This window comes from Penicillium daleae, assembly GCF_028827525.1.
Source record: "Penicillium daleae strain IBT 16125 chromosome Unknown utg000008l_segment0_segment0, whole genome shotgun sequence".
Lineage (NCBI taxonomy): Eukaryota > Fungi > Ascomycota > Eurotiomycetes > Eurotiales > Aspergillaceae > Penicillium > Penicillium daleae.
This window is the reverse complement of record NW_026623156.1, coordinates 6,810,930-6,825,891: the sequence shown is the minus strand read 5'-3', so window position 1 is coordinate 6,825,891 and position 14,962 is coordinate 6,810,930. Positions and strand designations below refer to the sequence as shown.

The 14,962-nt window shown below is 53.4% G+C and overlaps 6 protein-coding genes across 6 annotated transcripts; 1 reads left to right on the top strand and 5 right to left on the bottom strand.

Moving 5' to 3' along the window:
- Positions 1 to 117: 117 nt before the first annotated feature.
- Positions 118 to 330, bottom strand: N7458_010951 (uncharacterized protein; the record flags this gene model as incomplete). The annotated part of the gene is made up of 1 exon (XM_056914333.1): positions 118 to 330. The coding sequence occupies one exon, from the start codon at positions 328 to 330 to the stop codon at positions 118 to 120; it is 213 nt and encodes a 70-aa protein (XP_056763182.1).
- An 833-nt stretch (positions 331 to 1,163) lies between these two features.
- Positions 1,164 to 2,303, bottom strand: N7458_010950 (dihydroneopterin aldolase family protein; the record flags this gene model as incomplete). Its single annotated transcript, XM_056914332.1, has 2 exons — positions 1,164 to 1,361; positions 1,449 to 2,303. 2 exons carry the CDS (start codon positions 2,301 to 2,303, stop codon positions 1,164 to 1,166), a joined length of 1,053 nt encoding a protein of 350 aa, XP_056763181.1.
- A 1,095-nt stretch (positions 2,304 to 3,398) lies between these two features.
- Positions 3,399 to 5,374, bottom strand: N7458_010949 (uncharacterized protein; the record flags this gene model as incomplete). The annotated part of the gene is made up of 6 exons (XM_056914331.1): positions 3,399 to 3,776; positions 3,873 to 3,969; positions 4,058 to 4,131; positions 4,580 to 4,740; positions 4,943 to 5,071; positions 5,323 to 5,374. 6 exons carry the CDS (start codon positions 5,372 to 5,374, stop codon positions 3,399 to 3,401), a joined length of 891 nt encoding a protein of 296 aa, XP_056763180.1.
- Positions 5,375 to 6,180: 806 nt separating this feature from the next.
- On the bottom strand, positions 6,181 to 8,268 carry N7458_010948 (electron-transferring-flavoprotein dehydrogenase; the record flags this gene model as incomplete). Its single annotated transcript, XM_056914330.1, has 3 exons — positions 6,181 to 6,280; positions 6,375 to 7,893; positions 7,977 to 8,268. The coding sequence occupies 3 exons, from the start codon at positions 8,266 to 8,268 to the stop codon at positions 6,181 to 6,183; spliced, it is 1,911 nt and encodes a 636-aa protein (XP_056763179.1).
- A 2,914-nt stretch (positions 8,269 to 11,182) lies between these two features.
- N7458_010947 (TBP family protein) lies at positions 11,183 to 12,167 on the top strand (the record flags this gene model as incomplete). The annotated part of the gene is made up of 3 exons (XM_056914329.1): positions 11,183 to 11,436; positions 11,530 to 11,617; positions 11,703 to 12,167. The coding sequence occupies 3 exons, from the start codon at positions 11,183 to 11,185 to the stop codon at positions 12,165 to 12,167; spliced, it is 807 nt and encodes a 268-aa protein (XP_056763178.1).
- A 777-nt stretch (positions 12,168 to 12,944) lies between these two features.
- N7458_010946 (NAD(P)/FAD-dependent oxidoreductase) lies at positions 12,945 to 14,573 on the bottom strand (the record flags this gene model as incomplete). Its single annotated transcript, XM_056914328.1, has 3 exons — positions 12,945 to 13,245; positions 13,376 to 14,363; positions 14,525 to 14,573. 3 exons carry the CDS (start codon positions 14,571 to 14,573, stop codon positions 12,945 to 12,947), a joined length of 1,338 nt encoding a protein of 445 aa, XP_056763177.1.
- Positions 14,574 to 14,962: the final 389 nt, after the last annotated feature.

Here is a 14,962-nt window from a genome sequence, read left to right as displayed (position 1 = left end):
TCGGGAAAGACAAGAACCAAGACTCACCTCAACGTGATAGCTGAATGGTACAGTCTCTTTCTAGCTGACTCTCAGCCAGCTCGCAAGTGCTCGAGTAATTTTACCGTCCGCCCTTCTTCAGGACGGACCCGGGACCCCTAGCCAAATCACCTCGCTGACAGCGAAGTCGAAAGCCAAGGCGGAGGGAGTCAGCTGAGGATATGCGGTCACGGTGAGGTCGTTGGTCGAGGTGTGATCGCTGTAGATCTCGTGGGTAAGCAAGGGCAGGTTGGCCAGTAAGCTGGTCAAAGAAGTCGAGACGAGCGAGGAGGGCGGCGCAGACAGGCACATAGAGAAATCGCGGGGCAGATATTGGTGATCTTTTGATCGGCTGATCTGGGAGGTGAGGTAGGAGGAACAGACTAGTGGTGTTCCCTCGGTGAACGGTGAGTTGAAAGGGTGGAAGACAAAGCTGAAGAAAAAAGCATCGCCTTTCGTAGATCCGGGGCGCGGACTAGTCCGGATCGGGTGTTCACGTGCAAGGCATGGGCAATCTATGACCTATGAATGGTCTCCTTGGAGGTGACAAGGACGGAAGAAACAACCAAAGGGACGAGCAAGATAGAGAATATACGCTTGCCTAGCTACTGCTACTCTGGAGGTCGTTTTCTACTGTGCTAGTGAAAAAATGAAGCTTCCCACGACCTACTATTAATAGGATCTCTACTATAGGCTGACTATCCAACCAAATCTGACTGGCTACTCCCCGACCACGTTGAAGCTACCTAAATCAGAGTGAGAACTTGTACTCGATGCATTATTAATAGTTCTAAGTACGTTCACCGTGTTTTCTACCGCTACCTTACGCGTTAGGCATAAGAATTTGATTGATTGCATCCTATACCCCAATCTCCGTTTGGCTTCTCTGATTAGCGTTGGGATTAGCTACGAGATATGGTCAATATGTTTGAATCTAATCAAAATGACTTATTCTTTGCCATAAAGCTCATAATAATTGGTCCATTGCAGGATTATGCCCGAAATCAAGATTCTGCCAGTCAAAAGACAGCTAACTGTACAGAAGTTGGCCGAGGGTTTTGGGGCTTTAGTCCGCCGTGTGCGGGAGCACCCGCAGTGCAGCATGCACGATCGATCGATCCTGCGCACATCATCTTTTGACAACCTCACCTGCGCGCCACCTCGTGGTTCTTGAAGAATTCTTGGGTCCGAGTGATCTCGACACCAGAGCGCTGGACAAACGCCATGGCGCTGGGCTTCTCGACACGCACAGTGACGCGCTCATTGCCAAAGTCCACCGTCACAATGCGAGCCACGAAGGTTGCCAGCGCTTCCACAGTCTGGAAGGTAGTCTCGTCGACTTTCTGTAATCCCAAGATTAGATCATGAAACCAAGGACGGACAGTGGATATTAACAGATGATTATGACAAATGAAAAAGATTTTACATACCTCTGCGACGGCCCGCGTCAGAGCCACATACGTATCGACTACGGTCGACCCCCAAGCCAACTGTCCAGGACCCTCGAAGCCCAGAGAAATAATAACAGCCTGTTTCTCAACCCGCTCATGCGAATTCACCCCGAGAATGCAGTAGCATCGGATCCCCTCAATACGGAACTCCTCCTCCAACACAACGGGACACCGCGACTCAGAGTCCAACAACGCCTCCGCATCCGCGCCATCTTTGTACCCCCACACCGTGACGCTCCGATACTTGAGCCCCTCCTCCGCACGCAGCAGCGCCTTCGGAAGATGCAGCCACACCTCGCACCGCCCGTACTCCGCCGCAATTGGGGACAGAGGCGCGGGGGGAGGCACGGGGGGCAATTGCGCGCCCGAGAAGCTATTCCGTGGACTCTGGTGCACATGCGACATGCGGCGCACGCCGGCGGCTGTTTCGTCTAGTAGGCCCAGACCGCAGTTCGCTACGATACCGGCCGTGACACGCGGGTCCTGGCCGACGGCGCTAACTTTCATCTCCTCGCGCTGCGTGCCCTCGACGCTGATCATGCGGTGGTGCGGGTGCTCCGGGGAAGTGGTGTGGTGGGCCATTTCGCGGACGTCGGTCTCCAGGCGCCGGAAGAGCTTGCCGTAGTCAAGGGAGAGGGAGACATCGTCTTGTTCTGCGGCGGCGATGGCGGATGAGTAGGATAGCTTGAGGCTTGCGGTGCAGGGCTGCGGTTTGTCAGGACGATGCCATGGGTCTGGAGCGGCCGGGAGGGGGAGCTCAATGTCGCGGAGGCGGACACTGTCAAGGAAGGCTGGGGTTTGGGGGATGTGCACGGCAGATCTGGGGGAAGACATTTTGATTGATGGGTTGCGAAGGAGTTCGCCGATGCACCAAAGGAGAGGTGGGGGAGCTTCCTTTATAGCGGGATTAATTTCCGATGAGATCGAAAGGTCGTATGTGTATTGATCTCCAGAGCGATGTATGAAAATATTTCGGGCGGCCTAGTGACTGAATTGAATAGCAAGGCCCGCGTCCAGCATTCCTTCTCGAAGTTGGGACGATGGAACGACGTTGGATGATGGCGGGGCGAAAGAATGGAGAGCTCGGGAAGTTTTTTTTGGGGCGGGGCGCAGATCATGACGGCACGAGATTCCCCGCTGTCCCGACAGCTCTTTCCAGCAGGCATCCAGATTTGCGCACACAATTAACCAGAAACTAAGAATCATTGATTCTTTATTGGGCAGAATCAGCAGTCTGCATATTGAAAACAATTTTGGAGACTCAGCACTCATAGATTACGGATCCAAAACCAGGACAATCGCCATCCGAGGCCAGACGGAAGTTATTAGCTTGCATCGCACCCATTCTATCATTATCATAGCTGAATGTAGCTGGGGACGCTTTCATCGACACGGTAAGATGCAAAAGTCCGTCAACAGGTGATAGCATAAATCCTGATTCATACTTTGTGCCCCCCAAAACCGTCAATATCTGTACAGACAAAGGCAAGAGAAAGAAAACGAAAATTAAAGCACCAGGCGACCGACCGAGTTTGAATCCAGGGTATTGAAGTGGAAAATGCATTAGTGGCGGCCAAGAGAAAAGGAAATACGCTCCATCAACTGGAATTTATCTTCAGAAGCGTTGCATCAGACACCTCCCAAAGCCTACGCCGAGCTCAAAAAGCCCAGCCCAAGACTGAGGGGCATCATAGTGCGAGCTTAGTAGAAGTCATTCCAGAAGATAGATTAGATCTCGGCCTTCGGAGATACCATGCTGAAAACCTCGGCGGACAGGACAAAGTATGGTACCATCAGGGAAAAGAGCACACAATACGATACGGAGCAGCTGGGTATTTGACAGGTAGTGGACAAAAGTAAGGAAGAACACAACACTCGCTGAATCCCAAAGAAACACGCAAGTGATCATGAAAGAAGACGAGATGTCATCTACCAGTAGCGCGGACGCTCATATCCAACGTACTCACCCCGAGGAGGGGACCGCGGGCGACCATACGGACGGGCTGCTAGATAAGGGTCATCGTAGTGGCGCGGTGGCGGCGGAGGCCGGGCATCATAGGGGTCCTCGTATGGACGACGGGGAGGGGGATAGTCTTCCATCCGGGGACGCGGGGGCGTGCGGCGTCCATAGCCATCGCGATCATAGTAGCCTGCGCGCATGGGAGCGGGTGATCGTTCACGATAGTGCTCCCGGGGACTGTATCCACGGGGCGCAGGGAACCTTCGGTCGTAGTCATCCATGGGAGGATAGGGCCGGCGTGGGGAGCGAGACCGGTATGGCTCCCGGTAGGGACGGTCTTCAAAGCTCTGGATCTGAAGAAAGAAATGAGACGGGGCGTCGGATCCTAGGGGGGCGAACTACGAGGGCTTGATATGTCCGGGGTTGGAGGTTGGGTTCCTTACATCCGCAACGCAGGTCACGCGAGAGCCTTTGAACTCGTGCTGGTCCAGCTTCTCCACGGCGGTCTTGAGGTCGTTTGCAGTTTCGAATTCAACAAACCTTGTGATCCTTGTTAACGGGGGTCCAAGAGAGATTGGGAGAGAGAGAGCCTGGGGTCAACGGCTCGAATTTTAGATGTAGAACCCACCCTCTGCCTTGTTCACGGCCGGTCTCGGAGTAGACCACATCCAGTCCTGACTGGCGAGCAAAGTCTTTCAGGTCCTAGAGAAGGAATGGTGAGTCCAGGTCCAGGAAGAATAATGAAAAGTGTCCGATCAAGTCCATAAGAGGTAAAGCGGGAAGAAATGATGATGGTGATAGTCTACATCCAGTCAAGAAGGGGTGTGATCCATTACGGCCTCAATGGAATGGAATCATCATGGGCTGTCAACAAGGGCCATGCTTCCACTGCTCGGGCATTTTGGAGCAAGAACTGCAGATGTAGATAGTCCGGCAGAGTGGAAGAGACACTAGGAAGGGAGCTTTGTCCAATTCACCCGAACCGACAAGCGCCAGAGGGTCCTCGGGTTCCAAGGGTCAGGGCCAGTCACTCGGCAGAACGGATCACAGACTGGAAAAGATGGCATGGTTCATGCAAAAAAGATGTAAAAGTCCAGGGGAAGAGGAAGTATCCAGGGCATCCAGGAAGGAATGGGCTCGGGCTGCTAACCTGCCAACTAGTTTCAGGAAGACCGGAGATCTGCATCCGGAACATGGTGCGACGAGGACGAGGAACCGCCGGGCGATCCGGGGGACCAGGGAAGTTCTCCTTGCGTCGAGGACCGCGAGCAAACTGCACTGTCAGTCGCTCGCCTTTGAAGTCACTGCCATCTGTAGTCGGGTGGTGAGCAAGTCCAAGTCTGGACTGATTCAGATGATCATAGGTTAATAAGAATAAGATCACATACGGAAAGCTGGAACGGGAAAGCCCGAACGTTAGCAGATCATGGGCAGAAAATGATAGGCTCGACCACCTCCCACATCGAAAGCCTCGACAGAGATAAGAGATCGGCTGGTGAAGGGGGGTGCATACCCGGTACAACGTCACGAGCATCCATGGCATCCTCATATTCGATGAAGCCAAAGCCGTTCATCAGCTTGATCTCCGTAATCTTACCGGAGCCATGAGTACTGAAGTGTTCCTCGATATCCTGTTTGGTGACTGCAGGTCATTTGATCGCAGACGGTGTCAGCTGCACACGCCTTGAAAGAAGAAGATCGCATCCAAAGTGGCTGAGCTCCCGGGTATTGGAGCTGTTGATTCCATGCGGCTCAAAATACTCCATGGGAAAGTGGACCGCACCTCTCAGTGGTGGGGGTGAGAGGGAAATCCTTGAGAGGAGAACCGGAGTTGCCAACTTGCCAGTGGGGGAAAGGGGAGGCAGACGAGGAAAAAGGTGGTTGCCAGCATACCATTGCGGGGAAGATTCCCAAGATAGAGTCGGGTAGATGAAACCTCCGTCATGGCGGTCAGTCAGGCGATCCTGACGCGACAAGAGACAGTGGCCTAGAAGAGAACCCAAACGAAACAGCCCCCGAATCAGGGAAGGACGGGCGCTCGGAACCCCGGGCACGAGAAGGGGGATGTGAGGTTAGGCTGGTAAGGTTAGATTTCGGGCACACACGCTTTTCCACTGCAGCGCAGAGAAGAGAGGGATTGAAGAGGGAGATGCAGGAAGTGCAGAAGAGAAAAGAGGAGGGGGGGAGTGGTTGAAGAGAAGGAGAAAGTCGAGATGGCGGTGGGCGCAGCGATTGGAAACTCTGGCCGCCTCACTTTTTTTTCTCCTCAGCGATCCACGTGGTCCCCCACTGGAAAGGAGAAAGAGAAGGGGGGTTCACACTGCACAGGATTTGGCCGTGGTGGGTTCCATCAACCTGAAGAATAATAATGGATATCTATACATAAACAAGGGGTCGAGTAGATTTAGTTCAACGCCGATGGATTTAGTTGATCCGCCTCGTGGACCTCCACCCTCATTCCACGGTTCTGCCCGCGGATTCCCCCCCCCCCCCCGGGTTTGCCACGACCGCGCCAACAGAAAGTACTACAATCCACAATGTACAGGTTCACCTGCACCGTACCTTGTCCTTGACCAGATTTAGAAGGACGAGGGGGGAATATGGGAGAAATATGGAAATACAACGCTTGGCCATTTTGGTATTCTCGCATATATACAATATACAATACAGGCGATCGAGGTCTCGCCTTATATTCTGAAAGCCCCCAAAACTCCAATTTTTAGAAACTTTAGAAACCCGAGAAAAGAGCCCTCAAGTCATGATATACTTGGGACCCTCTCCACCCTGGGGAGTCTGCCAGTTGATATCTTGGGTAGGTACCTTGATATCACAGGTCTTGCAGTGAATACAGCTAGAAGAAACACAGTCAGCATCATGCATCATGCATCATACAACAACTCAGATAGACATCCTCGGCCCGTCGGGAACGGACAAGCGGAACTTACTTTTGCGCATTGATCTGGAACCGAACTCCGTGCTGCTTGCTGGGATCCTCCACGTACTCGTACACACCGGCCGGGCAGAACCGGTTCTCCACACCCTTATAAACGGGCCAGGCCAGGTCCTTGTGCGCCTCCCAGTCCTTCACCTGGAGGTGGACGGGCTGGTCCTCCTCGTGGTTGGTGCCCGTGCGGCTTACGCTGGTCAGAATGTCGAAGGTGATCTCGCCATCGGGCTTGGGATACTCGATCTTGTTGTACTGCGAGGCCGGCTTGGTGGCCGCCGCATCCGTACCGTGGTGGCTGAGAGTCCAGGGCACACGGCCGCGGAAAATCATAGCTTCCAAACCAGAGTAGAGTAGGCCACCCCAGAAGCCGAGCCAGCTGTTGAACGAGGGGCGGATGTTGCGCACCTCGTACAGCTCCTTCCAGATGGACGAAGACCGCAAAGCCTTCTCATAATCGAACAGGAAGACCGTGCCCTCGTTCTCGCTTTGCAGCGCAGAGTAGGTAGCCTCAGCGGCCAGCATGCCCGACTTCATGGCAGTGTGTGTACCCTTGATCTTAGGGACGTTCAGGAAGCCAGCCGTGTCGCCGATCAAGGCACCACCGGGGAAGGCGCACTTGGGGATGGACTGGAACCCACCCTCGTTCAGCGCACGAGCACCGTAGGAGATACACTTGCCGCCCTCCAGCACTTCCCGGAACATGGGGTGCTGCTTGAGCTTCTGGAACTCTCCGTACGGTGAAAGCCAGGGGTTGGGGTAGTCCAGACCAACCACCAGACCAATGCTGACCATGTTGTCGCCAAAGTGGTACATCCAAGCACCACCATAGGTATCCTTGGGTAGTGGGTAACCCATCGAGTGAGTAATCTCGCCCGACTTGAACTTCTCGGGCTGGATCTCCCAAATTTCCTTGATACCAAGACCGTACGTTTGGGGCTGGCTATCCCGGCGCAAATCGAACTTCTTGATCACTTGCTTGGTTAAGCTGCCGTGACATCCTTCGGCAAGGAGGGTGACGCGGGCGTGGAACTCCATGCCGCGTTCAAAATTATCCTTCGCCTGGCCGTCCCGACCAATTCCAAGATCATTCGTCGCAACGCCCTTCACTGAGCCGTCAGTGTTGTAGACGACCTCGCTGGCAGCGAAACCGGGGTAAACTTCCACGCCAAGCTCTTCCGCGCGCTCACCCAACCACTTGGTCAGCTCGTTCAAGCTGATAATATAGTTGCCGTGATTATGCATCTGCGGCGGGGTGGGGAGGGGGAAGGACGAATTCTTAGTGAGATAGCGCATCTTGTCGCCCTTGGCGGGAGTCGCACCCTCGAAGCGAGAGGGGTTGTCCTCTGACAGCCAGTCGGGGAGAAGTTCGTTCAATGCGGTCGGCTCGAGAACATTGCCAGAGACGATATGGGCACCCAATTCGCCAGCTTTTTCCAACAAAATTACTCGAAAGTCCTCATTGCCAGCTTCATTTGCAAGTTGCTTCAACCGAATGGCGGCGGCGAGACCGGAGGGGCCTAGATTGATCGAAAGGCGTGATTTAGCCGGGAATAGTCTACGAAGGGGAGGGGTCAAACGCCCGAGCATTGAAAACACATACCACCACCGACAATGCAGACATCCACCTCATCGGACTCTCGCTCGATGGACCGGGGGTCAAAGTTTCCATCCTCGTCGGCAAACCGGCGTGTTACTGACTGCGAAAAGGCACGGATCTGAGTAGGCGGGAAGAATGGTACAGAGCGGCGAGCGAGCTGTCGACGAGAGGTTGCTAAAGAAGTAGCAGGAGAGCAAACGGGGATGGCGAGGGCGGGGGTAGCTCGTGCGAGTCGGGAAGAGGAGCATCGCATCTCGCGCCTCAGCAGAGGCAAGACAGCGCCTTTTGACGCCATCGTGGACGCAATGATGTTTAGACGAGGATAGAAAGCGGAAAGGGCGATTGCAAGAGAGTAGCGCTACCGAACAACGATGGGCATGGCCGAGTCGAGGATATCAAAAAGTGTGTCGCTGGAGGTTCTTGTGAGGGGAATGTTTGATGGTTTCGAGGTTCAACCTTTGGGCCTTGAATAGCCGAAAGGCTGTCGGCGAGCCCAGCCGAACTTTTTGCTGCACTCGAAAACGCCGAAAACCGCCTACCCGAGGCTCAGCGCCCGTCTGTCCACCAATCAGAGTGCCGGTGATGGGAATCAGTGAGTCCTCCGTTGACACCTTTCTGGGTCACCGACCGCCAGTGGTCCTCGGAGATGCACCCTGGCTCCCCTGGAGCGATTACAGTAGGCTGTCGAGAGTCACAACATGAGATGAGATGCTATGTCAAAAGATATCATGCTTTTCTATAGCCTATTCAAGTCAGTCCATAGCAAGTCAGTAGTCAAGTGATTTGATTACACTAATCGTAGGATTATTACGGAAGTCTCAATCACGTGTATCACATGCAAAATGATTTTCCAGTTTGACCCTATCTTGACATCATCGACCTGAGGGATGGTCAAGAGGAGCAAGCCAACGGACTAGCTTTTGATAGTACTGTATACGGAGTACGGAGTACGGAGAACAGAGCGCTCCATAAAGTACATCCGTGGAGAGTAGCCTCGTACTTTTGTCGCCAGCCAAAAAGTGATCTGCACCAGTTTGAATCCCCCATGCTAAGCAATCACATCTCTACGCCTACTTCGGCCATCACAGCGCTCCTGCTGTATATTCGAGCTCTTCAAGTCTGATTCATCATGATTGTTTGACTAACTAACGTTATCGCGACTATGCAGTCAGCACCAGGAGTAACTATGTGGAGAGTACAGTATTGACAGATTCAGCATAAATACCGGGGATTTGCAGGAATGTGACGATGGTAGTGTCGGGTATGGTATTCAGCATACCGAGCTCGTGGAAAATGCTGTTCGAGGAGCTGTGTATGGAGTACTCCATATACATAACACACCTCGTACATTACACAGTACAATGTACGGAAATGTACTCCGTACGGCGGCTGAAACCTTTTGCCCTATGAGGAGAACACGAAGTCGAAAAAGTGACAGCCTGGAGAAGTCAGCGATCATCAAAACCCGCATGCCATGAGATTCATCGCAGGCTTGGCGGGCGGGTGGATCAGATCCGCGAATTCGACCAGTCGACTCGTCGACCCAGTTGAACCCAAAATCTGCCCCCCAAGCGTCCACCTGTCCTCTCGCCTGGAATTCCAACATGACCGCCAACGTTACGACTCATGGGCAACAGCAGGAGCGCTCTGTGTTGGGAGCTGACCTGGAGTCCAGCTCCTGTTGGTTTTGAGTCATTAGCAACCTCTAGCATCGCGAGCGAGGGACAAAAGGCCAGGATAGTCGGTGTTTGTTGGCGCTTCGCAAACGCCTCTCCAGTCGTTGGGTGGAGAAAGGGAAGAGAGAAGAAAGACGGCCGCCCCGAACAATTTTTGTTCAGTTGCCATCGCTTAAAGCAGCGAGGGGATAGCGCGTCGTCCAGGGAGCAGCCACGGAGCGCCGAGGGTGGTGATTGGAGGGCAGGAAGCAGGATGAGACGGATCCGACTATCAGCTGCAGGAGGCCCGCGGACTGGACGCCCACTGGCCACACCCATGGCGCGGCGGAGGATAAAAAAGAGTCAACGGGGGGTAAAAGAGGATGAAACGCAAGGGCGGCGTGGCCATTCAGGGGGCCAGGACCAGGCTGAGTGGGCCTGTATCGACAAATCATGGGCCTCGATAGCGGTCAATGAGTCTGATTGGGCTTGTCTGGCAGTCTCAGAGCCGCTAGCGGCCCCCCTGGTGGAGTTTAGTTTGCATTAGTGGCTGTGGAGGGGATGCTGAGTGGCTGTCAGCGGCCATGGGTGGAAATGGGTGGAACCGGGTGAAAGGCACCTCTTGCTGCTTTTGCCGCCACCTCAGCGGGCCCAGCCTCCCCTGACGCGGGCAGTGAGTCAGCACTATATAAAGGCCCAATCTCCCACGCCCGCGCCCTCCTGGATTTTTGGGATTTCTGTCTCGGTCTTGGCATCCGCTGCAAACTAACACGCTTCCCTTCCCTCCCCCTCCTTCCGACTAATCTTGGCTCCTGAGTTCGCTCAAGGATTCATCTCTCGGGAAGCTCCTCATCTTTTTTGAATTTTTTTTTCTGTTTCTCCGGAACGGAAAAAAATCCAAAAAAGAACCAAAAGAGGTCGCAAAACACAAAAAGCAGTCCTACTACCAGGTTCTCTCCCAGTTCCATACTCGGGCTTACCTAATCCGGAAGCTTGTCTCTTGCTCATCCCCAGGGTCTTGCTCCACCACTCTCATTCAGATCACTGCACAAGATAGACACAAAAATCCCATTTGAAGAAAAAGCAGAGGATCGAAAAAAAGAAACAAAAGAAACATTCGCAAAAACAAAAAAAGTGGTTTTTTATCTTCCTCGTCTTCTGTCTTAACCCAACTCGACGATCGTGACCCAGAAAACACTTCAGTGTGCTTTTCTTGATTCGTGTCTTATCATCGAGGATTCCTGGTCGATCTTGAGTTTTTGAGATCCGTGTCACCGCCACCTCATCTCTCGATCGCGCCGCATCTGTCTTGTAGGGGGATACATTCACTTGTCCATCTCCCGCTCCTTTTGGTAAGCCTCCTGTTTGTACACTCACATGACCTCCTTTCTGCCCCATATCACCGCCTTCTTGACTCGGCCTCGATTTCACGCTTCTTATCCTCATCTCGCCACCGTCGCTAACCTTCCTCTCTTTCCCTCTCTCACAGCCGTGAACTCTTCCTTCCACCCACCTGATTCATCGCCGATCCTTGTGACCTCGAGAATCGCCATCATGGATTCGCTTACGACCCACCCGTCGAACGCGCAACAGGCTCGTGCCTTCACCTCGCCTTCCTCGCTCTCCTTCCCGGGCGGTGCTGGTGACCTCACCCCGCCCTCGTCGGAGAAAGAGGCGCAGGCAATCAACGGTCAACAGCCAGCTGGAGGAAATGCCACTGACGGCAACGGGGTGACGCCCGCTACTCCGGCTGCGACTCCTGGCGCTGCCACTCAGAACAACCCCAGCGGCATCGTGCCCACTTTGCAGTGAGTATTACCCATGTTTCCAAGCCCTGTGTCTCTTTGTGTTCCCACCCCAAAGAAACCATCGGCTGAGACGTTTTTTTCTCCCCTGAAAAGGAACATCGTGGCTACGGTCAACCTGGACTGCCGTCTGGACTTGAAGACCATTGCGCTGCACGCGCGTAACGCCGAGTACAATCCTAAGGTATATTCCACACCTTCCCTGAGATTGTTCCATGCATTCAGGGTACAGTGTGGCTGAACTGGTCTCTCTTCTTTCTTGCAAATAGCGTTTCGCCGCCGTCATCATGCGTATCCGAGAGCCCAAGACCACCGCTCTCATCTTCGCTTCCGGCAAGATGGTCGTCACTGGTGCCAAGTCGGAGGATGACTCCAAGCTGGCATCCCGCAAGTACGCGCGTATCATCCAGAAGCTTGGTTTCAACGCCAAGTTCACGGATTTCAAGATCCAAAATATTGTCGGCTCCTGCGATATCAAGTTCCCCATCCGTCTGGAGGGTCTGGCCTCTCGTCACCACCATTTCAGCTCCTACGAGCCTGAACTCTTCCCCGGTCTCATCTACCGTATGATGAAGCCGAAGATTGTGCTCTTGATCTTCGTCAGCGGCAAGATTGTCCTGACTGGCGCCAAAGTGCGAGAGGAGATTTATTCGGCTTTCGAGCTGATCTATCCTGTGCTCTCTGGTAAGTTCCACACCGACGGTAAATTCCGCTTTGAAGTACTATGCCACTAACAATCCTGCAGATTTCCGCAAGGTCTAAGAGATTCCCCACCCACGCCCAGGAAGATCTTTCATTCATCCATCTATGTATTAACACTTCTCCCCTTTTTTTTCTTCATTTTTCACCCCTTCCACGCGACGGTCCAACCTTGCGCATCGGTAGACAGCACAAATCATTGTCTGTTGCCTGCACCAGGTTGCCTCGCATTTGCTCTTTTTTTCAATTTGGAGTTGTGGCTCCCTTCACGATTTCTCATGCAAGCATTGTTGGGCGTTTTAGCGATTCGGGATGATCCCTGGTTTTCTTTTCATCACTTCGACTCCCTTTACAATTAGATTGCTGCACACCGCAGTGGAGGCGGTTCTGTGCGCTGGTCGAATGGCTGCCTCTTAATCCTGTTTTCCTTTTCTCTGCGCTGGACATACCTGCGATAGGGCGACCTATCGTAGGCCCAAAAAATGGTGAGAGGCTCCCTAGATATCGTCGTTGCTCTATGCTCATGGGTGATGGGAGATCGAGAGCGGCCTTGTTTCTTGTTCTGCCGCAGTGCTTCCGTTATCAAAAATGGAATTGTTGGAGAAAACATGTTCTCGTATAGTGCTTTGCCTACGGTTGAGTAATATTTGTAGTCCTGTGTAGGCCGGTGTATGTAGATGCAAACAGGGTATGTCCTTTGGTAGTTCACTTGCCATCTGTTGTATGCTCAATGCTCTATGCAATCCATGTACTCCATGCTATATACACTTCCAACATAACCGTCCCTTTCTCCCGTACAACACCTTTCTGTACTACAGAACGCCCTTCCTGGCTGCCTTTTTGGTTCTGGCCAGCTCATCCTTCAAAATTGAGTTCCTGGCCCCAGACCGACTTCCATCGCCATCGAAAATATCATCAGTAGCCACACCAGGTGCCACTACTTCATTCCAAGTCCACAATTTCCGGAACTCAGGTTCCAGTGTGCCCTCCAACGCATCAACAACCTTGTCACCAATGACAGGGAAGAACTTGTAGGCGTGTCCACTGCCACCAGTTGCAAGGAAGAGACCCTCGTATTCGGGGTGATAGGAGACGATAAAGTCGCCATTGGGACTGGTCGAGTTGTTAGCTGTGGTGCTTAAAAAGGAAGTGTGAGGTATTCAGCCTTCTTTTGGCGTCCAGGCCAGAACAAGAACTGAAGCACCTCATGCCAAACAACAGAAGAACGACAAGAATTACTTACGTGTCGGTGTACCAGCAGATGCGAGTATCAGCAAATGGCCGATTGACAAACCGCGGAAGCAGCTGTCTCAGCGCCTCACGGAATGCCTCCTCTCCCTCCAGGGGAACGGGCACACCCGTCTCAGGAAGACTAACCTGCATGGTCTGGCCTGACGAATTCGCACCGGGCACGGGCACCGTGGTCGGATTGCGATACCCGTAGGCGTGGCGCGCAATCTTGAGCAGATTATCCCGTGGCGGGATAATGAAGATGCCCGTCGCAAAGTTCAAGATAGTCGGCAGATTCTCCAGCTCCTTCTGCTCGGCATCCGAGATCTTGATATACGCAATGGCCTGGCCAGTAGCCACGGCCTTGCCTCGCAAATCCACCAACTTGCCCGTCCACGCCCCAGTCGCAAGAATCACTAAGTCCGCCTCGAGGGTCTCCCCACTGACCAACACCACACCCGTCGCCTTGGGCTTCGAGCTCGAGTTCGACCGGTCAAATAGAACCCTCTCCACCTCGGCAGTCTTGAACTCAACCTTCCCATCCGCATCGAGCAACCCCTTCGCAAACCGCACTCCAGCCGCCGCATCACTCCACCCAGATCCCCAATTCACATAGCCACCCGCAACATCCAATTCCTCCCCATAGGGCGGGACAACACTCAAGACATCCTTTTGAGTAGGCAAAAAGATCACATTGTCGCCCTCAATGGCCCGCACGTTAGCGTAGCTCTTGCGCGCATACTCCTGCGCACTAGCACTGTCGCCTGGGTACACTAGCAACAGGCCATTCTGCGTGTACCGGCCCTCGGCACCCCAAGCAGTCGAGCGCCAGCGCTTAATGGCATCGTTTGCGAGTCCGCTGTATGCGGCATTGGCATAGTCGGCGCGCACGATGCGCGATGTGTCCACGGATGAGCCATGTGGGTTGGGGATGGGTGCTGATTCGACCAGGGTGATTTGCGAATTGGGGTGGCGCTCCCGGAGGGACAAGGCAGTTGATACTGTGAATGTTGGTTAGTTGGTATTCCGTTTCGTGTCTGGCAGGTTGATTTCTGTAATTGAATCTGTGTCGGGGTTTCTGAGAGATGTCGGTGGCACCATAGAGTCGTTCGTGTGCCGATGTGCCATTGGCAAGAGTAGAGAGTGTTAGTGCTCGACTTACAGCCAAAGACGCCTCCTCCGACAATTAGAATCTTAGGCGGCAGTGCCATTGTAAGGAGGACTGTGTGGGAGAATTTACTTTGTACAGGTTCGTGCGGGGGAGAGAAAGAGGCGGATTTAGAAATGCGCCCTCGGGGAAAGTGGAAATTGATAGCCCGATAACGGAGTTGCCCCGGTTTTTTCAGGTCGGCTTCCGCTGCCGAGTTCTCCATTCGACATCCCGACGCTGTCGCCAGCGCTTATCCACGGCCAGTCTCTATACTCAGGCTGCAGTCGGGTTATTTGTTGGGATCAGAAGACAGACTGGGGATCTCTCTGCTATGCTCACATATCTCTGGACTCACGCTTCTTCGAGCACATTTTACCACGCACCTCAACACGTCCTCGACGGAGGTTCTACGGTTTAAAAAGGACCATCTGACAATCTAGCCTTGTCTGT